This window comes from Schistocerca serialis, chromosome 2 (genome assembly GCF_023864345.2).
Source record: "Schistocerca serialis cubense isolate TAMUIC-IGC-003099 chromosome 2, iqSchSeri2.2, whole genome shotgun sequence".
NCBI lineage: Eukaryota > Metazoa > Arthropoda > Insecta > Orthoptera > Acrididae > Schistocerca > Schistocerca serialis.
In genome coordinates, this window is record NC_064639.1 from 121,845,057 (window position 1) to 121,868,503 (window position 23,447).

A 23,447-nucleotide genomic window follows, 5' to 3' on the forward strand; every position below is an offset into this window, starting at 1 on the left:
AGCAGTGGTCAAGCACAGTCTAAGAAATAAAAACAATATTTTGTTTGAATATATGAGAATTCTGACACACTCTGAACTATTGGGACACTATGATCAGGGAAGCAGTGAAGTTAGACAATGTGATAACAACTTCAGTAATAACACCAGCTATGCACTGGACCATGCATTGAAGTGTGCACTACATAAAGAAAGACTTCAAATGACATACCATCAGGTATCAGTCATCACACTGGAAACATCATTGGTTAGTGAGGATAAATGTAACCTTCAGATGCACAGGGCGCCAACACAGCACGCACCATTTCCATGTCATCATGATGTAACCTAGCCAGTCAGATGCTCAGAGGCCATCCTCTTCGCATCAGAGTGAGAGCCTCAGCAGTTTCACAACAGTCAGGCATAGTTCCTGTGATGGTATCACCTTGGACTGGAACAACTGAACCACATCATTCATCGTGACTTTGATATCTGTCATCGTGCCCCTGGAATTAGGGACATCCTACCTAAAAGCCTTCCCACCCCTCCTAAATTGGTGTTCTGTTGCCCACCCAACCTCCATAAAATTCTAGTTCATCCCTACAGCCCTCTCACTTCCAACTCTTTGCCACAGGGATCATATCCCTGTGGAAGACTCAGGTGCAAAACTTGAGTCTATGTGATTGCCGTAAGCTTATAGACACCAGTGCTTACTAATTTAAGTTATATAATACAGCACTGAAGATGGTCACTCAGTGACAGAAAATCGATTTTGCGATAATAAAAATATACGACCAATGCTGTCTCTCTTTTCAAGTATACTCATTATCTGGTCGTAGTGCACAGGACACTATGGAGTCGCCAATCAATCAAACCTTAAGATGTGCTTATAATTGCTCAAAACTGGTCTAATTTTGATCCAATAAAACTATTTACAACAGAAGTGGTTAGTTATTTAACTCTCATATTTAATATAATTGGAGAGAGAAAAAATCTACTCACCAAGAGGGAGCAGAACAAACACACAAAAGGAGGTTATAATTAGGCAAGCTTTTGAAGCCAGTGTGGTTCTGGGTGACTTTCCCAAAATCTACTCCTTTCCTAGACCTCTCTAGTCCATTTCCTTCACCCCACTTCTTTCCTCATTAACCCTTCTGCTTGAAGAGGAGCCACTGGCTCCATAAGCTTGCTTCTTTTATGTGTGCATTCTGCCACCACATGGTGAGTAGATCTACATCACTATCAATCCAATTACATTATTTTGTCAAAAATTGTTTTCATTGTTATAACTCTCATATTCACCTCAAAAAAATATCCTGACATCTGTAATTTCTTTACACAAATGACAGTTTACATACAGGGAGCACTTCTGTAATATACAGTATAAGAAAGATATATATAAATTTGATTCCCTCAGAAGTTTTTACCTTACCTTTAGGTAGTAAACCAACAATTCATTAAGTGATGGATCAGCATTCAGGTTTACAAGGTAATATTTGTTTTTCTCCACCTTGATACCAGATGCTTGCACGCTAATACCCATTTTCTCTAATGCCTGCTGGCGCTCTTGTTGTAAGCGTTCTGAAAAAAGGAGTTTTTACAATTTATCTGCTCTGAAAATCTATAATTAGAACTTTTTATAATCTAAATACTGTCGCTAACATAACACTGCAGCCTGAACCATTGTTATTCTGTGTGGCACTATTCACAGATTAAGTGATGATTTCAATCTTACCTACATGCCTGTCATTCATTCAGCTACTCAAGTATATGAAGAGTCACTGGTTTTACACCTTCCGTTATTTACATTCTGCCCAGAAGTTTCCAACATCACTCTGAAGGTTAGATTACATTGTTCCTTTCTTCATTAAAAAAATCACAGATTATTCTTATTCTTATTCTGTTACATGGTATGGACATGCCTTTATGTTCATGTTAGTGAATGTAGTACACATGTGAAATGACTTTTAATCCATTACTGGCAACCTCTGAATAGCCAACATGATTTCCATGATACTTGTTCCTAACAACTTGACTATGGCACTCTGTCTTTTGTGAGAAAGTTGATGTTGTCAGGCAATCTAGGTGGGATCATTCACATGGCAAATTGTCATATTATGACTCATTTGTGTACATGATGATGCTTCAATTGACATTACAGAAAGCTGGTCACTAGGTGGGATCATTCACATGGTAAATTGTCATACTATGACTCATTTGTGTACATGATGATGCTTCAATGGGCATTACAGAAAGCTGATCACAACAACAGTGCAGTTACTGAAAGCCAATTAATGACACACTGGATATATGATATCTTCATATGCGTGCAGTTTGAGAACACGTCAAAATTATATTTTTTATCTGTGTGTTGTGTGTAAATGGTTGTTTATTTAGACATTTTGCAAAAATGCCTTACATGCACCATTCTCAGGATGCTTACAGATACTGCCCATTTGCAAACCATTTGAAAAAGTCTTTGATTCTATGTGCTGTATTTATTTAGTTGTTTACTAGCTGCTCTGGCAAAGCTGTAGAAACATTCCATCATTTTTGAACTGGATTTGTTATTTTTTATGACCTGAACTATTATAAACCTGCACGTGAATGTTTTTGTACAAGAAGTTGTCTGCGTACCACACAATGAATGCATATAACACTTGACAGTTCTTCAACCAATAAGCAACAAATCCACATCTGCAACCTACCATTGATAGTGCTCCATCATTAATGCATGCAAATACATTATGAAAGGATTTTTTTTTCTAAAGTATGATTTCACACATTAAACACAAATAATTCTGTTGTATCAGTAATGAAATTTGTTAGATTTCTTCCCACAATGCACCATTCCCATCACAATAATGTACATATGGCATCAATAAATCGTTATTCTGTGCAAAAACTGGCAGTTGCATGGAAAATGAAGAGTTTTGAAGAGTACTTACAAGTCTTTTATCACCATTAAGTGCCATTTCTCCAGTTCATTGGCTTACTGTGCTGTCGTTTAGAGGCAACATTATTAAAATTTCAGGTACATCCTCAAGCATTACTGTTGAGGAGTTTCTCCAATATTACAGTTTTTATCACTTTTGCAATTAATTGTGAAATGTAATAATCTGCAATTATCCATGTTCGTTCACTGTGTGTTGTTTCTTAAACAACTGAACAGTTGTTCAAATGGTTCAAATGGCTCTGAGCACTATGGGACTCAACTGCTGTGGTCATAAGTCCCCTAGAACTTAGAACTACTTAAACCTAACTAACCTAAGGACAGCACACAACACCCAGCCATCACGAGGCAGAGAAAATTCCTGACCCCGCCGGGAATCGAACCCGGGAACCCGGGCGTGGGAAGCGAGAACGCTGCCGCACGACCACGAGATGCGGGCTGAACAGTTGTTGAACTATTTTGAAATATTTATACATTTCCAGAAAATATTCAGTGGGCTTGTCCTAATAAGTTGGATGCTTTGTAGAAAGATGTTCTTGCAGTCAATTTTGCATCATAACCTCACTGAATAATGTTTTATGATGCAACAAATACATTGGGTGTTGATGGTTTACAACAGATTCTATGAACAAATACTGCCATGAAGATATTTCATTTTATGAGACACTCTGTTTATCTGTTACAGCTGGTTGGTGTGCAGGGAGATGCATGAGATATTGTGCAATGAGGCTCTTTTGTTTGCACTCGCTCTATAGTGCCATTTAGTCCCTCTTGTGTAATGTAAACTAGACATATGCACAGGCAATACAAATAGTATATTTTCTGAAATCAAATTTACAATGTGGAATTTTATGAAAACCTAATGAAAATGTTTTTAAATCCCCTACTGCCTAATGCCCACCATGAAAGCTGGAATGCCCAATACTGGGCAGTACAACCCAGGGTTGATTACCAGCAATATAAATAGTAAAATTAAAAAAATTATCAGTTTCCTATTACAAAACCTAGTTTATACCTATATGCACATTTTCACAATGAGACAGCTCTTATGTAATTATTCTCAAGGAATTGCAGCAGATCTCTGGTGATCAGACAAAGAACTGCAAACAAAGGAAGATTGGCAAAAAATCTTGCCTTTGACAAAGTTTGATGAAATTTTGTTTGATCAAACTAGGGAATGCTCCATGTGTGGATTACCAATACATATGATTATGATGTGAGCTAAATGCTGGTTATATAAATTAAAACTCACAAATAGTACTACACATCAGATGCTATTATGCTACGAGAGACAACCTTTTAGAACTAAAAATTACATTACCTGTCTTCTGTAGTTTCTCCTCCCACGTCTGCGACATTTCTTTCATAAGCTTCTCACTTTCACTTAGTTTTTCATGCAGATTTATTCTTTGCTGCAAGAAAAACAAGGGAAGAAGACAGTAATAGCAGACCCTTATGAACAGGTTCAACAATTCACAATTTATCACTGGCAAACATCCTTTGGACAAAAATTCATGCACGCAAGTGTGGGGGTGTGTGCGCGCACACACACACACACACACACACACACACACACACACACACACACACACACACACAGAACATATATGAGATCTAGATGCCAATCTGTGTATTAACCACTGGATTCTGAGAGTAAATGGCATCTTTAAGTCACAAAGACTAAAGAGAATGCTCATAAATCATTCAGTTTTCACACTACATAAGTACTGTCCTCTGTCAGACATATTACCACATTATTTGTTTACCTTAAAAGGCACAGAGACAAAGCTATGAAAGACATTCTTGTATAAATAAACTTTTGAAACATGATCCTTATTCTTCATATACTAAATTTGTGAACATGAGAAGAAGCAGGATATTACTTTGAAAACAACAAAATTGTTTTCATTACTTACTGACCACAGTCCAGTGTTGATAAACTACTCATTGTTCTTGTGTCTTAGTATCAGCTTCATCCGAAGAAATGAACTGTGATGAATGAACTCTTGATGAGACTCAGGATAAAATTCAGGGATATCTTGTCACTCAGATCACAGTTCACTCATCCATTACCACATTTTGTGTATTTTCTGTCATTATCTGGGCTCCCACTTTCACTCTATTTTATTTATTTCACTCATATTTCTCTCTTTTTTACTTCTACTCATTTTAGTGACTCACAAAGCACTGTCATTTGATGATTACCTCACTGTTTCTACATTGTTATACTCCCTTTCTTTGCAGAAGAGTACAAACTGGTCCATATAAAAACAATGGTGCCATTTTCACAGGATAGGTGTAAGTGATGGAGTTAATTAACTATAAAACTTTATTGAAATTTTATCATGAATGGTCACACGTGAGATTTTTTCAACCACGATATAGTGTATGTCATATAACACTCTAGGATTACAGGAACAGGGAGACATTACAACATCATTCACTTATCTTTCACTGTGGCTTTTGGCACAAGGACATTCAAAATTTGCACTTTGCACTCTTGCCTACTTATCTTTACACACACCTGAATGCCTGTGGCTGCAGAAGATACTTCAGTTTAGAGTTTTCTTGTGCACTTTTTATTTCATATTCAAGTAAATTCTTTTCAACTTTTGGTTGCAGTTTCAATATTCAGTATATTTTTTGCATTATGCTGAATTATATATGCAAAAGAGTATATTCTCAATGAGGATGGGACTCTGACTGATTGATTCACAAACGCTATTCTTCCTCTTGTACTAACAGGTAGTAGGAAGAGGTAATTTATGCACACAGTGAATTGAGGATTGTGTATTTTTCAAATAATTGGGAGAAGTCAGGTATATATTTTTTTTTTTTTAAATTCTGGCCTAAAACAATGTTATTGCCCACAATTAAAGCAGGTGTAGTATATACAGTTTGATGTGGAATAAAAATTTCACCATTTTAAAACTAAACTGACTTCTAAAAAAAATTTTCTTTGAAACTGAGTGTGTGTGTGTGTGTGTGTGTGTGTGTGTGTGTGTGTGTGTGTGTGTGTGTGTGCGCGCAAGGACATTTCTTGTTTGCACATAAGCTTATATAAGTCAATGGATTAGTTTTTCTCCATAAACTAACCAAACAGAGCCAATGTGCAAGTAGTAATCATGAAAGTCCTGCCATCCAAAACAACAAGAACAGAATTCCTCTTGATACACCTTATTACGCTGTACTAGATTCTATTTACTCGCCTGAATACCAAAGAGCAGGTTTCTCTCATCAAATCTTTAAATGAGTTTGTCACTATCAAACCTTTCCACATCTCCCAAAGTAACCATTAACAGAACCCAAAATCCTATCCTCACTACTGACAAAAAAAAGTCTTTACCAGCCTGCATATATGACTGTTAAAATGTAATGCTACATTGGTGTTGTTATAGTGGTGTGCACATAAGAAGGCGTGTGGTAAGGCGATGCACAGTTTACCATGTGATGCTACAGCCAATAGCATCATTCTACCGTGTGAGACTGTTCCATGTGCTTCTGGTGCACATCAAACTCTTGGCATGCTTTATCATGTTAGTCTGGGTTTGGTGAGGGTATTCAGCCAATAGTTTTCCTTATGGGTGGCATATGGCAAACATGAGTACTAATATGTTAAGAACTGACAGTGATAGTTTTCCAAGCATTTCAATAGTTGTAGGGAGAATCAGAAGAAAAACAGTGGGCCAATGGGGCACTCACGCCAGCGTTGTCAGTTACTAGTGTAGGCAATGACTGAAGTCTGAGTCATAGAACAGAGACAGGGAGCACACTGGAGACAAAGAAATGCATAATGTCTCTCTCTGAGCAGAAAACATTACAGTCACCTTCTTAGTTGCAAGCAACTATTATGACAGAGAAAAGACAGAGAGGGTGGTGACATTACTGGTTGTGCAGGATTCTGCTACCATTTTTACCTGAAATCCCAAGGGCAGTGGTGTGTTACACTGTATGAGGCATGTCTGGAAAGTAAGTACTGTTTTGGAAAAAAACTGATAAAAACACTTTTTCAAACCAAAATTTATCTTTACAGGAAATAGGACTTCTTAAACTATTTTTTACATAGCCCCCACCACTGTTCAGACATCTGTCATAGCAGGAAACCAACATTTCTATGTCTTCTTCATAGAAAGATGCCACCATTGAAGATAACCACTGTTGAACAGCATTTTTTGTATCGTCATTGCTGTAAAAGTGTCTTCTTCCTAAATCATGCTTCAAGTTCAAGAACGAATGGGAGTAAGAAGGCCTGTATGAAAGGTGATTGAACTGCTCCCAAATGAACTGTTGAACAAGATTTTGAGTGACACAAGCAGACTGGGGACATTTTTTGTCAGGAAGCAACACAATTTCTTGACTGCGCATTTCACACCTTCTGTTTTGAGTTGCGCACTAAAGTTTTCTCAATACCCCACAGTATCATACAACATTGAGTTTCACCTCTGGGAAGGAACTCAACAAGCAGAATGCCCTGTCTGTCCCAGAACACAGTGCACATGATTTTTTGAGCTGATAATGTTCTGAATTTTTGTTTTTTGGAGGATCATGAATGGCTCCACTCCATCATCTATTGTTTTGTCTGGAGTGCCATGACAAATCCAAGTTTCATCACTGGTCACAATTTCGTTTCAGAATTCATCCCCATCATCACTGTATCAGATAATAAATGGTAAATCACTGCCAAGTCGCTTCATTTTGCGGATATCTGTAAAGATTTTTGGATCCAAAGAGGAACACAATCTGTGAATATTCAAGCAATTTGTGACAGTCTCATGCAAAACAGTTTTTGAAATTTGTGGAAACTCATCACAAAGCTTTCCTATTTTAAACTATCTGTTTTGATGACTTTTCTCATTCATTTTCTCAAATAAATCATCACTGACAACAGAAAGCCACTCACTCCATGCTTCATCATGAACACTGGTTCATCCATGACTGAACTTTCTCAGCCACTTTCTTACCATTCCATCAGTCATTACATTTTCAACATAAATCTCTACAAACTGATGATAAATTTCAGCTGGTTTAATTCAAAAACTGTACAACAGAACGCACTTCACACTTGGTGAGCTCTTAAGTATTTTGAATGATCACTAACAAATGTAAACACAACAAAATCCATCCATTTCTAATGGTGTCAGTGTAAAGGCAAAGTGTGAATGTGCAGAACTGCGACACTAATGCTGCAGTGACAGTAGAATGACATGATACTTACTTTCTGGACAATGTTCACAGATGATACTTTTCATAATGTCTTACATTCAAATGTTTTGACTTTTGCATTGGGGCTTTTGTTTCAATACCATTTTTAATAAAAAACGGGTATATATTAGCCAAGTCTAAAAAGTGTTTATAGAATGTTCTTTGTGATACAATTACATATTCAGTGTTCCCAAAAAATTATTTAATGATGAAAGATTGGTGCTTTTGGCATGCAGTGTTGCAGAATCATATTCATTAACCAGTATATCTCCTCCACAGCCCAAGGAGTGATCCACCCACATGTTGGAGCTCTTGCTGTATCTCATTCCTTAATAATTTTCATTTAATCTCCAACACAAAAAATTGGTTAGTGAACCCATAAACTAAAATTAATACAATGCAGTTTTCACCTGTATCTTCTGACTGTTTACAAACTATTAATAATAAAAGTTCAAATTACAGAAACAAATGTGTTCTCATTTCTGTATGGCTTAAAATGTAGTCCTTACTTACATCTTTAAAACCTTCGGAGCCCTGAAAAAGAAAAGAATTTACATTAAACCAGCATCACCAAATGTTGACATGTAGTAATAAGTTAATAAAAAATTGCATGCATTAAATAATAAATCAGCAACATGGAAAATAACACACTGTCGTAAATAATTAAATAATTTCAACTTACTGTTGCATGTTTCAGCATCTCTTTCAATGCTTCTACTTCTTGCCTCAGCTCTCTTATGATTCGAGCATTGGGATCTTCATTCACAACAGCATGATTGACAATTCGCTTTGCTCTGTCAGCATACCTTAATGTTGACAACGTTTCTTCATAGTTATCAGCAGCAGGTGATACTGTTGCTACCATCACAGTTTTGCTATTGCCTCCCAAATTATCCTGCAAAGTAGTTACATCATGTAAATATATTTCAACATTGTTTTGAAACATTTATTGTATTTTGATTAAATTTTAAAGCAGCGAACTTTCTGCTACAAAAGGGAAAAAGCAATGTTTTGTATTGCATTAGCTAAGCAACACAAAACACACACGACTATGTTGTCCTGACAGACTAAATTGTACCCTTCCCTGTAAAATTAGATGGTCAGGACAATTCAGATATTAGTGTATGAATGTGTGTATTCTCCACTATTTACCTCTGAAGGAGGACATAGTCCAAAAGTTTAGTAATACTTTCAATCTTGTTTAGTGTCAATTGGCTTCAACTATATGGTGAGTTTTTAGCTTTACTCCTTCCAGTGTTTATTTCTACAATACTTAATCTACATCTACATATATACCCCACAAGCCAACATCGTAGATGACACCTTTTACCAGTACAAGCCACTCCCTTTCCTGTTCCACTCACAAATGGAGCATGGGAAACATGGCTCTGTGCAAGTCCTTATTTCACGTATCTTGTCTCTGAAGTCCTTAAGTGAAATCTACGCTGGCGGCAACAGAGTCATTCTGCAGTTCTCTAAATTTTCTCAATAGTTTATCTTGAAAAGGTCATCTTCCCTCTACGGATTCCCATTTGAGTTCACAAAGCAACTCCGTAATATTCATGTGTTGATAGAACCTACCAGTAATGAATCTAACAGCATACTTCTGAACTGCTTCAACGTCTACCTTTAATGTGAACTGGAGGTGATCCCAAATACTCCAGCAAGATTCAAGAGTGGGTCACTTCGGCATTCTATATGTGGTCTCCTCTAGAGATAAGTTTCGCTTTCCTAGAATTCTCCCAAAATACTGAAATCAACCATTCATCTTTCTCACCAATCTTAGGTGTTTGTTTCATCTCATATCATTATGCAATGTTACACCTAGATATTTAACTGATGCGAAAGTAATAAGCACTAATAATGCATTTGAACATTACAGGTTTATTTTGCCAACTCATTTGCATTAACTTACAGTTTTCTATATTTAGAGTATGCTGCCATTCATCATACCAAGTATAAATTTGGACTAAGTCATCCTGAATCATCTTACAGTCACTCAATTATGACAGTTTCCCGTACACAACAAGAGTGTCAGCAAAGAATTGCAGATTGCTGCTCTCTGTCTGTTAGATCATTTGTGTGTACAGAGAACAAGATCTCTCTGGTGAACACTGACCATCCAGGACAATGTACTAGATTGCATTACTTAAGAAATCTTTGAGCCACTCACATGCCTTACAACCTATTATCACACTGGACTCTCACTCGGGAGGACGACGGTTCAATCCCGTGTCCGGCCATTCTGATTTAGGTTTTTCATTATTTCCCTAAATCGCTTCAGGCAAATGCTGGGATGGCACTTTTGGAAGGGCACGGCTGACTTCCTTCCCTATCCTTCCCTAATCCAATGAGATCGATGACCTCGCTGGTTGTCTCTTCCCCAAACAACCCAACCCAACAACCTATTATACATGCTCAGCCCGTTGTTAGCAGTTGGCAGCAGGGCACTGTGTCAAACAATTCCTGGAAATCTAAGAATATAGACTCTGTCTCCTGCCTTTCATCTTCGGGTCAAGCAGAATCACACGAGAAAAGGGCAAGTTGAATTTGGCATGAGTGATGCTTTCTAAATCCATGATGGATGGTAGCTTTTCTGTCTCAAGGAAATTTATTATATTGAAACTTAGAGTATGTTGAAGAATTCTGCGTCAGTCCAATGTTAAAAATATTGGTCTGTAATTTTGCAGGCCCATTCTCTTACCATTCTTACATACAGCAGTTAACTGCACTTTTTTCCAGTGACTTGTGACTTTGCACCGACCAAGAGATTTGCAACAACTGGAGGCTAAGCAAGTGGCGAATGGTGAAGAGCACACACTGTAAAATTGAACTGTGATTCCACCCAGACATGGTGACTTATTTGTTCTCTGTGTCAGGGATGCCTATTTCTATATCCTCCATAAGAGAGTCAAATGATGGGTTGTCTGTGGAGCCTCCTGGATGAATGATTTCTTAAACATAGAATTTAAAACTTCAGCTTTCCTTTTGCTGTCTTCTACTGCCACAACAGACTGGTCCATGAGAGACAAGATAGAAGCCTTCAGCCCACTTAGTGTTTTTATGTAGGAAAAAAAGGTTATTTACAAATTCAAACAATGGAAACTCCACAGAGGAATATCAACCACATAGGAAAAGACAGATTGCTACTTACGGTAAAGAAGACACATTAAGTTGCAGGCAGGCACAATTAAAATATGCTTACATAAAGCTTTCAGCCACAGCCTTCATCAGCAAAAGAGAAATGTATACCATTCATACACACAAACAAGTGCATCTCATACACACACGACCGCCAACTCCAACATCTTGGGCTGGAATGCCGGCCCAAGATGCTGGAGTTGATGGTCATATGTTCATGAGGTGTGCTTGCTAGTGTGTGTGGATGGTAAATGTTTCTGTTTTGCTGATGAAGGCTGTGGCCGAAAGCTTTATGTAAGTGTCTTCCAATTTTGCCTGTTTGCAACTTAAAGTGTCTTCCAATTTTGCCTGTTTGCAACTTAATGTGCCTTCTGCTTTTTCCCCACATTATTTACAAATTCTTTATGTTACTTTCCACTATGATGTCACAGATGTTTCAAATAAGTGTAAGATCACTACAGTTTTAATTGCACACAAAGAGTCATGAGCATCTTGTTCTTAACATTTTCTGATTACAATGTTTGCTTCAACTACATACAGATCTCTATGGTGAGAGGTGTAATTGGTCAACGTACTAACCTTGAGCAACCACGTGAGCACAGAATCTCTGTACGGAACAAATTTATCCTTATTTTTACCCATCGCCTGGTCAGCCAATTTCGAGATGACTAAACCCAGGGTAGTTAGAGATCTGTAACATAATTTCAAGTAGTTTTAAATAAACTAAACAACAAGTGTTTTTGCATATAGGCAATTAGTGAAATGCACTAAAAGATAATGACAACAAAACAAATTTGAGCAGTTTTAACACACGATTTATTTGATTTTCTTATTTACTTTCGAGTTCCATAGATTCTTTATGCAAATCCATCACTAGGATGTAGGACATGTCAGATTATTACAGAAGTAACCACATGTAAAGGGTCACAAGGCTTACAATCTAAATCATATGTAAACAGATATAGGACAAGTGAAGCACAACTGTTCAGATAACTCAGGTAATACACTGAAGCACCAAAGAAATTGGTGTAGGCATGCAGTTCAAATACAGCGATATGTAAACAAGCAGAATACAGCACTGCAGTCTCAAACACCTTTATAAGGCAACAAGTGTTTGGCGCAGTTGTTAGATCGGTTATTGCTACTACAATGGCAGGTTGTCAAGATCTAAGTGAGTTTGAAAGTAGTTTAATAGTTGGCACATGAGCGATGGAACACAGCATCTCTGAGATAGTGATGAATTGGGGATTTTTCCCATATGACCATTTCATGAGTGTACCGTGAATATCAATAATCTAGTAAAACATCAAATCTCTGACATTGCTGTGACCAGAAAAAGATCCTGCAAGAACGGGACCCACGTCAACTGAAGACAAGCATTAAATGTGCAACCCTCCCACAAACTGCTGCAGATTTCAATGCTGGACCATCAACTAGTGTCAGCGTGCGAACCATTCAATGAAACATCCTCAATATAGGCTTTTGGAACCAAAGGTCCACTCGTCTTCCCTTGATGACTGCACAACACAAAGCTTTACGCCTTGCTTGGGCCCATAAACACTGACATTGGACTGTTGATGACTGGAAACATGTTTCCTGGTCAGACAAGTCTCACTTCAAATTGTGTTGAGCAGATGGACGTGTAAGTGTATGGAGACAACCTCATGAATCCATGGATCCTGCTTGGCATCAGGGGACTGTTCCATCTGATGAAGGGTCTGTAATAGTGTGGGGCATGTGCAGTTGGAGTGATACGGGACCCCTGGTTTGTCTAGATACGACTCTTATAGGTGATACATACATAAGCATCCTGTCTGATCACCTGCATTCATTTATGTCCATTGTGCATTCTGACAGACTTGGGCAATTCCAGCAGTACAAAGTGACACCCCACACATCCAGAATTGCTACAGAGTGGCTCCAGGAACACTTTTCTGAGTTTAAATGCTTCCGCTGGCCACCAAATGCCCTATACGTGAACATTATTGAGCATATCTCGGATGCCTTGCAACATGCTGTTCGGAAGACATCTCCACCCTCTCATACTCCTAGAGATTTATGGACATCCCTGTAGGATTCACGGTTTCAATTCCCTCCAGCACAACTTCCGACATTAGTCAAGCCCATGCCGTGTCATGTTGCGGCACTTCTGCTTGTTTGCTGTGGAACACAGGTGCACCCGTTCCTTTTTTCTCCAGTGTAGTAATAGTAATAGTCATTCAAACAAATTATAAAGCTTACACTTTAATTCATACAAGCTGCATTCTGTCAATCTACAACTACATCTACATCTACACTCAGCAAGCCACCTTGCAGAGTGTAGTGGAGGGTACTTTGTATACCACTGTCACATCCCCCCCTTTTCTGTTCCAGTAGCAAATAGTTTGTGGGAAGAACGATTGCCAGTAAGCCTCTGTGTGGGTTCAGATCTCCCTAATTTTATCTTCATGGTTTTTTCATGAGCTGTGTGTAGGAGGAAGCACTATATCTGTTGACTCTTCTAGGAACGAATGCTCTCAGAACTTTAACAGTATGCCACATTGTGATACCAAATGCCTCTTGCAGAGTCTGCCACTGGAGGAAGTTGATTATCTCTGTGACCCTACATGCTAACTAAATGAACCTGTAACAAAACCGGATTCTCTTCTTTGGATCTTCTCCATTTCCTCTGCCAATGCTGTCTGGTATGGATGCCACACTCATAACCAATATTCAAGTACTGGTTGAACAAGTGTTTTGTACACTACCTCCTGTGTTGATGGATTGAATTTCCTAAAGATTTTTCCAGTGAATCTAAGTCTGGTGTCTTCCTTTTCTGTAGTTAGTTGTATGTGGTCATCTCACTTTAAGCCTCCCCATACACATACTCCTAGACATTTTAGGCTAATAGCTGTTTCCAGCGATTGTTCTGCAAGCGTGTAGCCATATAATAATGGGTCCTTCTGTCTATGCCTATATCTAAGCAGTATGTTACATTTGTTTATCTCGAGTGTCAACTGCCACTCCTGCACCAAGGGTCAACACAAGGAATTTGAAAGGCTCTAAATTTTTCTTTGTCACCACATTTTAATTCGATATCTTCCTATTTCTATGCATGCTATGTGAAGCTGAATGAACCAAGTCTTGTTAACATTAAGGGGCAGATAATGTGAAGTGAACCAATCTAGAGGTTTTGAATATGGTTGTCACAGTGTCTAGTCTATAATTAGGTGCTTTCTCAATCATAATGATAGTGGCATCCGCAAATAAGCTGAAGTGTGCCTTTTGGCTCACACTGCAAGACAGGTCATTGATAAAGACTGAGAATAGTAAGAGACCAAGCACTAAGCCCTGCAGCAACTCACATTTCTTTGTGTTCCAATAAGAGCAGGCAGCTGTCATTGAAGAATTATTCAGTACTACCTTCTGCTTTTTGTCTTCTAGATATGACTTGAACCACATCCCTACTTTACCATTTAAGCTATAGTGTTCATACTTGGAATTTTGTGGTCAATACACCAGGCAAATGGTTTAGACAGATAACAAAAAATTCCAAATGGTGACATTTTATTGTTTGTAGGTTTCGGTAAACAGTTAACAAATGAGAAAATGATATGTTAATTGAAATAACCTGATGGAAACGAAATCAATTTTTATTAAGGGCATTGTGTTTATTCAGATGATCAGTATATCAGCTTCTCTAGGGTTTTAGAAAGATTTGCAACCAATGAAATTGAATGGTAGTTGTAAACCTCAGTTTTATCACTTTTTTGTACAGTAGTTTGAAAATTGCATATTTGAGTCTATTAGGAACAGTATTTTGATTTAGGAACTCATTAAATGTGTGTCAGAAAACTTTAAGAATAAATCTGCAGCAGTGCTTCAGTACTTTGATTGATATATTGCCCACACCAGTAGCAGTTTTCTTCTTTTTTTTCTTCTGTTGTGAAATTGGATACATGAGCTTGCCTAATCTTGTTCTGCACTGATTTTTGTAGAAGATTCATGGCTTCAACCACGCATCCTTTACACCCAATCTGATTACCTACTGTCAAAAAAAGGTTGTTGAAGAGATCATCAACTATTTCACCATGCAGCCATTATGACTTCAATACAGTCTGTATCCTCTGAACTTTCGTCTGTCTTCCTTTGTACCACCTTCCCAGATTTAATGAACATGGTCTTGGATCTTTTAATCACATTCTTTAAAATGCTACAGTGTAATTTGTAGTGCTACTTATCCTGAGGTATATTAGAGTTTCTGAGTGAAGTTTTGTTTTACAGGTTGTTTTACTTCCTTTGCAAGCCACTGTCTCCTGCAATCATTCTAATTTGTACTTTTTGAAATTCTTTTAGAAAATACAGGCTCAAACTGGGTAACAAATTTGTTTAGGAATGGGTTAAATTTTTAGACCATTTAAGATTTGTGTTACACAAATTTTGATCAAGTCTGTTATTGTTTACAAAAATATTGTTAATCAGGCTTGTACAGTTTTTTTGTCAGTCATTTGTCAGAGTCAGACTGAAAGAGCGAATCACATTCTCAGAATCTGTCCTATCACTATTGCAGTAAGAACATTTACATTAAAATCACCAAGCATAACTATTTCTTTGGTCTTTGAGAACAGGCAAGTTAAAAGTGATTGTAATTGGTTGAGGGATACATTCTTCTTTCCTGAGAAATCTTTGTAAACAGTAATCACATAAATAGGTAATGTCTTTTCATTGAGCCTGTCTGCAACTCTACAGGTCATCTTTGCGGTGAGTAGCAGTCTGGCCTTTTCTTAACATTGGTGATATTCCAAGCCAGAGTTTTCATTGTGCAACAAGCCTCAAATACAATAATTTTTTAACAATATTAGGAAAAGGATAGATTGCTACTCACCATAAAGATGACTGGTTGAGTTGCAGACAGGCACAATGAAAAGACTGTAACATATTACTGCTTTTCACCCAACCAGAGCTGTCTCTGATAGCAGTCGGGTATGTGAAGTGTGCTTGCTTGTGTGAATGTGTCTGTGCTTTCTTCTTCACTGAAAGATTTGTCCATGAGCTATAATGTGTGAAAGTCTTTTTGTTGTGCCTGTCTGCAACTCAACAGGTCATCTTTGTGGTGAGTAGCAGTCTGTCCTTTTCTTAACGTTGTTGATATTCCAAGCCAGAGTTTTCATTGTTTAATGATAATTCTTTTACAGTATTATGACACAAAGTAGCTACCTCTAATCCTATTGCTCAAAAGTGTGCATATCTCTTGAGTTTCACAGTTTTAGTGAGCTTTTGTTATCTCCTCCTTTCTTCTTTAACTCCAATGAAAAGACTGTAATATTTCCTTCTCTACCAGATGCCAAATCCTACACATCTCTCACGTGGCTCTGCTTACAGCTAATTCAGGCATATGCCAAAGCAGCTGACCCAGGTCTGCCTCTTTTCACAGTGCTGCCATTTAAACAGTTCAATTATGGCAACCAATACTACTAATACTCACCAGAAAGGAATACTAGTTCTTCCATAATAATTCCCATATGGGGAAGGGGAAGGGGGGGGGAAGGGGGAAAGGGGAGGAAAGGAGAGGTGGAAAGGGGGGAAAGGGGAAAGGGGGAAGGGGGAAAGGGGAGAAGGGGAGGGGGAGGGGGAACAGGGAGGGGGAAAGGGGAGGGGGAAATGGGAGGGGGGAAGGGGGAGGGGGAAATGGGAGGGGGGAAGGGGGAAGGGGAGCGGGGAAGGGGAAGGGGGAAGGAAAAAGGAAAGGAAAGGACTAATGATTTGCTGCATTGTCCAAACAAGACACAGCCAGGGCAAAAGCACCACAGGTGCAAAGATGTAAGCTGGTGCCAGTGCCATAGAGACTTGCCACCTGCAGGAGTTCCACCAGCACCAAGAGCGATGGTGAGGATGAAGATATCGACTTCCCCTCAGCCAATTGCTGGCCGAGTACAATCTGTCAATGACCAGACGACAACAGACAGAAGCCTACTTGGAAGATAGAAGAGTAGCTCACGCGCATCTGGTTATAGATCATCTTACAAGGCTGACTTAGACAGGAACCTCTTTTAGTGAGCTCTTAGAAATGAATACACAATTGTTGTAAATTGCATTTGCTGTGTACTGTGAAGTTTACATATGATTATTTGCACTTAGCCATTAAGGGCCTGTCTTGTGTTATATTACATGCAGTGTTGCGGACTTCATTATTCAATTAGTCACAAAGATAAGTAAACCTTTTTAACTCATTTGTGTGACTTTGTTACTAATTTGTTGGAGTATTGTAGAACCTTCACCCTCCTATCCTGTTACCTGACCCTGGAAGGGAAAAATTGTCTTAGCAGTGTACTGTACTGGACGAACTCACAGACTCTGCCTACTATAACAACAGTGGCAACTTGGCTTTCACAGCAGTAGTGATGAGGCCTTTACAAAACTGGTGACAAGGGTTTACAAAAGGTATCAGCTGCATCAGACTTTGTGTGGAATCAGTGGTGACAGGGAAAATGTGTGCTGGACCAGGACTTGAACCCACAACCTCCTCCTTACCAGGCAGTTGCCTTAAGTACTGCACCACCTGGAAACAGTGTTTATCGCAAATGCATGGACTATCTTGGCAAGCTCCCCTGCCAACTCACATTTCCACCTAGCACCACCTATCTGCAGCCCCTGTCCATGTACTCCTGCTCGCTAATTTTAGATTCCCACTGGAGGTCTAATGTAAGTGTGCATCTGCACTGGAGATTGTGGATTCTTACTCATTAGAGGCAGTGTTCAACTCAGAGTAGCAGCCGTGTCTGATGTCCTCATTGTCAATGGGAGGTTGAACACTAATCTTCCTTGCTTCCAAAGTAGTGAGGAACTTTTGGTTCCACCTAAGTAGCTGTAAGGAAGTATGCACTGTCTGTGTTGATATTTTACTGATAACATCATCTTTTTGACTTGCACTCTTTCTTCTATGCACAAATCATACACTGGCTCAGTACCAAGGTAAAATAATTGCTGTGGGATGCAGTCTTATGGGTTATATAAGTCTGCAATCTTAGTGGTTGCATAAGTCATGTTGCTTCCTCTCAAGTTTCGATGACATTATGTCAGCACAAAGGCATGTCTTTTCCTATCTTTATTTAAGTGGCATCTTGTATAGAATGGCACGAACAAATTTACTTGCTCGTACTTGAAGTTCAGTGCCTGTAAGGCAGTAAAAGAATTTAATGGCACAAAACTCATAATAATTGTTTCTTAAGTACCAAGTTTTAATTTTTGCAATCCAGTAGACTAGTACTGAATATTTTCAATTTCTTTCACCTCTGGTGCTTCTGAACCATATCTCCCTCATACATTTTTCAAAAGATCATGATATAAAGACAACAGAGATTCTGCTTCTAAAATACCAGCACAGAACTAATGGAAAACATACACAAAGAGGTACAACATACAAGCCATAATTAATTTATATAATTCTTGGGGTCCCATTCAATGATAATGACTGTACAAAATTTACCACAGCTTCAGTCCAAATTTTATAGTATTAAACAATGAAACATCATGAGTCATTTGATGATTATTTACTGCTGCAATTTATTGAGCTAATTGTGACTTACTTGTTGATGTTCGATCCTTCTTTAAGACGATCTCCAACAGCACCAGTCTTCACAGCCCTCTCACTACCTGCCAAGTCCACTAAAGACATTCGACTCACTTTCTCCCCTGAAACACCACTTTTTGCATCTGTCAGTGTCTGTGTCAAAACCACCGAAAACACTGCATGCGACCGCGAAGATTCACTATTCATATTGGTAGCTGCAACTGTGCGTGACTTGTTGCCTTCTGCCATTAGGTTATCAATGTCCTGGAATAGAATGTACATTTACATTAGTTAATTGTACTCAACATATGTCAAAAGGTTGTATCTGTATCTTAATATTTATATCAAAACCAAAGAGCCTGACTTTGTGTGTGATTACAAGAATGTAAATAAATAAGAATGTGTTTAAATTCAAGCACTTATGAACATTTCCATACGATTCCTGACTCAATTAAGTTTTTGAATATTTAGTATAGTTTTTGTGTTCTATTACCTGAAATGATGTGACAGCTAACTGCGAAAGGCCATCAACATAAGGACCTAAAACATTGTGTTCCCTAACTTTCAATGACTGCTTATTCGTTTTTGGGTCAAGTAGATCATGAACCTGTAAAATAACAATAGTTATTAGTTCCACGATGAACTCTTTCTACCTGTGTATAAATAAGTCATGTGTATAAATAAATCCATCCTGGATTTTTCATTGTGTATAAATAAAGATACACCAGTTTGTTAATACATACTTGACCATCTACTCCCTTTGTCAGGAAAGTTCCATTACAGTTTTTTTTTATTTCTGAGTTTGCAATACTAAAAAGTAACAAACATTAATTTTATGTTACCTGGTATGTGTATATCCTTGAAATGATCTTGGCCACATCTGTGCACAAACTCACTAGGTAACGGGGGTGTGCTTAACAACACACTATTTGGGTTCTTGGCGCTTTAGTTACAATGACACAATAGATGCGATTGTGAGCTAGGAGTGAACATTAAGTTTCGCCTTAAATTCAGGAAAACTCTAGTGAAGTGTGGACAATGATTAAGCAACAACATGCATATGAGACACTTTCAAGAAGCAGTGTTTTTGAGTGGTACAAAAGGTTTCGTAAAGGCGGAGATTCAGTGCAAGAGATCACAGAACTGGTCCCCTGTCTACAGCACATACTTATGCAAACATTGAGTGTGTAAGGCAGTTATTGCAAGAAGACCACCATGTAACTGTGTGTACAATATCAGAAGACCTTAATTTGAATCATGATGTGTGTCATAAGATTTTGGGCAAAGATATACGGAAATTGAACTTAATGCACTAACAGACAAACAGAAAGAGGAAAGGTGAAGCATTTCTGTTGAACTACTGGGTAGAGCCAGATGTGATCCCACATTTCTGTCAAAAGTTACTGGTGCGGATGAAAGTTGGTGCTACCAGTATGACCCTCACATGATGCGTCGAAGTGCAGAATAGTGGAGTCCGGGATCACCAGCTTCAAGAAACGTCAAACGACAACCTTTGAGAACAAAGGCATTGTCGATCACATTCTTTGATAGTAAAGGATCAGTTCACCACGAGTACATTCGTCCAGGTCAAACAGTGAACCAAACTCTTTACATCCAAATCTTGAAACATTTGCAACAAGCAATTTGACGTCAATGGCCTGATTTGTGGTATTCTCAGGACCAGTTCTTACTGCACAAACCTATACTGCTTTATCTGTTACCAAGTACCTGACCAGACATTCTGTTATTGACATCCCAACATCCGCCACGTTTGCCCGACCTCTCGCCTTGACATTTTTTCCTCGTTTCTGCGAGTGAAAAGGTGACAGAAAAGAAAGTTACATCGAGATATTATAGATATCCAATAGGCAGTGACAAATGAGCTTACAAGCATTGATGTTGAAAATTTCCCTGCTTGCTTCCAGGTCCTGCAAAAACTGTGTATAAATATTTATGTGGATTGCTTCAATAGGAGCTAGGATCATTACTTAGTAAGTGCAATGTTACATTTCTTTAAAAAAAACTGTACTGGAGCTTTTCTGACAAAGGGAGTATTTACCACGCTACAGTATAGTTAAAACATTTATTATATGAGTGCCTACTCCTCCTCTGCTCACTTTCCCATGAACATGACACTCATTTCTCATGAACATCACCTGACTCATCAACTCACCTTCTCATTGTAAATTTCCATATAGCTTACTTCCACTTTATACGACAGCTCAGGGCTCTGTTGTCTGGAAATCTGGTCAAAGAGTGAATCACACAGTCTTGGAATTATGCCCTTGCTATCTTGGCTTCCCATCATGGTATATGATTTTCCTGACCCTGAAAGAAAAGTTACAAGTGGTGAGTCAATAACAGATGCACAGAGAATGACAAATTAAATACATTCATTTAAAAAAGCCTTGATTCCTGATATCCTAATAAATAACCATACAGTCAACATACACACCAAAGTAGCACATCAGAAATGTAAATAAGAACATTAAATGCATTTAAAAATTGTGCTGAATTATATTTAAGGCACAATTTTTTTAAATTTTCACCAGGCAGTCAAAAACCTCCAGACAGGGCATCCCAGCCAATAATGTCATACATTCATTTCATTTCATTTTTTAAAAAAATACTGATGCACTCTATTCAGTATGCAACTTGTTTTGTTTCTGTATCATAAAGAACACCATTCATGTCCATCTTCCGTGAATAAGAATTCCTCATCCTGCTTTCCAGTAACAATTGTGATTTGAAGAGAGAGAGAGAAAAAGAAAAAAAGAAGAAAAAAAACAAGAGTAGTGGCTAACTAGCAATGAGATGAGGGGGAAGCAAAGATGATTTCATGGCAGGTGGACAGAAGTTCTGCAGTGCTCAGTGCAGGATCCCACACTGTTCAGCAGAAAGAAATTAAAAATAGCGTCACTTGACAGAGTGTGAGTGTCACTTCCCTTCTTTCAGTCACTGTATTGTGTAACTTAACAGTTATGTTTCATTGGAAAGTTTTTATCTTGTAATTTAGGTCACTAAAAAGGTTCAACACACAATACTACTCTGGGCAAAAATCGTCGTTGTAGCATCATAGCAGGAGTTTGACTATGATAGATTTTCAAAGTGGTCTGTGTTATTTGTAGGGCTCACCCATATGCGAGGTTCTACAATAATCAGCACCACTGAGCTCAGTTGTTGGTTTGCTGTCTCTTCACAAATACACCAATGATTTGTCACTAAGTGTAACGAATGACTGAAAAGTTTTCTTACTATCCAATGTAATAAAACATAGTTCTTGGTCAAAGGGGCCAGAGATTTAACTGCACTGCAAACAGGATTACATACAAATAAATTTAGTATTTGGTTTGGTGGGAAACAACTAACACACGACTTACATTTTAAAAGTATAGATAAAATTAATATATCATCCAATCTTTACTGTGTATCTACCCAGATCAAGAGATAAGTTAGATATAGTGTTCCACTGCAGCGTACTTATGGTTTCTGTCAAATCTCTCTCAAGGTTTCCATGTATTCATTGTCCCTATTTTTAACATAAAGCACAATGACAGAGGCAAGGTTCCAATAGTGTTCAACTACTTCGTCACTGACACACCCCAGGATAGTCATATTGTTTAAATAATGATTAATTGTCACACAAAGTGATACGACATTCAGTACAAATGCAGATGAGATGCAGAGATGAGCAGTAGACTGCTTCATTAGAACACCTGTGGAAATGCTAACGGCCATTCAGTTTACCTTCACACAGACATAAGAGGACCTATGATTTTCTTCTGGGTGGGCACCACAGCTTTGATACATGTGAGGAAAGACATCATACCATTGGGCAGTACTTGAAATAATTTATTCAGCACTACTAGTTTCAAGCATGGCCCGTTTTAATAAAAGTCTGTAACAGTTAAAGAAATTGGTATTTTTTAAATATATTTTGTGGTGGGCATTAAGTTATTGAAAATGCGTTGGTATTACTAAGACAGTGTTAAGAGAGATTTTTAAGTTCTGGATAATGATCATACATCATTAAATCTTTAGAAAGCATGTTGTTAGTAAAAGCCCAAAAATATTAACAAAACTTGTAGCTTTTTAAATTTTTCTTTGTGGTTCACTCCCTCCCCCTCCCCTGCCCCCATCCCGACCATTCTCCTACGTTGATAGTACATGTATTAAAAATGCATTGACACTGCTAGGAGTAAAGCATTACAAAAGAAAAAATGTGGGTCATTCTAATAAACTGTAATATTGTAACACAATTTTATTAGCTATACATACCAATACAAAAGGAGTGCCTTATTTTTCTACATAATTTCCATCAACAGAAATACATTTTCTCTGGCAGTTAGGAAGCTACACTATGTGATCAAAATTATCCAAACACCCCAAAGACTTATGTTTTTCATATTAGGTGCATTGTGCTGCCACCTAGTGCTAGGTACTCCACATCAGCACCCTTAGTAGTCAGTAGACATCGTGAGAGAGCAAAATGGGGTGGAGCTCACGGACTTCGAACGTGGTCAGGTGATTGGGTGTCACTTGTGTCATTCGCCTGTACGCAAGATTTCCACACTCCTAAACATCCCTAGGTCCACTGTTTCTGATGTGATAGCGAGGTGGAAACTT

The 23,447-nt window shown here is 38.2% G+C and overlaps 1 protein-coding gene across 1 annotated transcript in view; it reads right to left on the reverse strand.

The window, feature by feature from the left end:
- The window catches only part of LOC126456801 (kinesin-like protein KIF13A), a 233,078-nt gene that overhangs the window by 138,017 nt on the left and 71,614 nt on the right, over positions 1–23,447 (reverse strand). The window contains exons 2-9 of the mRNA XM_050092590.1: positions 20,995–21,149; positions 19,315–19,428; positions 18,838–19,085; positions 11,852–11,963; positions 8,814–9,026; positions 8,645–8,665; positions 4,251–4,341; positions 1,409–1,557 (exon numbers count right to left, since the gene is read on the reverse strand). Of these exons, the coding sequence (XP_049948547.1) occupies positions 1,409–1,557; positions 4,251–4,341; positions 8,645–8,665; positions 8,814–9,026; positions 11,852–11,963; positions 18,838–19,085; positions 19,315–19,428; positions 20,995–21,129 (1,083 nt within the window). The 5' untranslated portion in view covers positions 21,130–21,149. The remainder of the gene's footprint in view (positions 1–1,408; positions 1,558–4,250; positions 4,342–8,644; positions 8,666–8,813; positions 9,027–11,851; positions 11,964–18,837; positions 19,086–19,314; positions 19,429–20,994; positions 21,150–23,447) is intronic.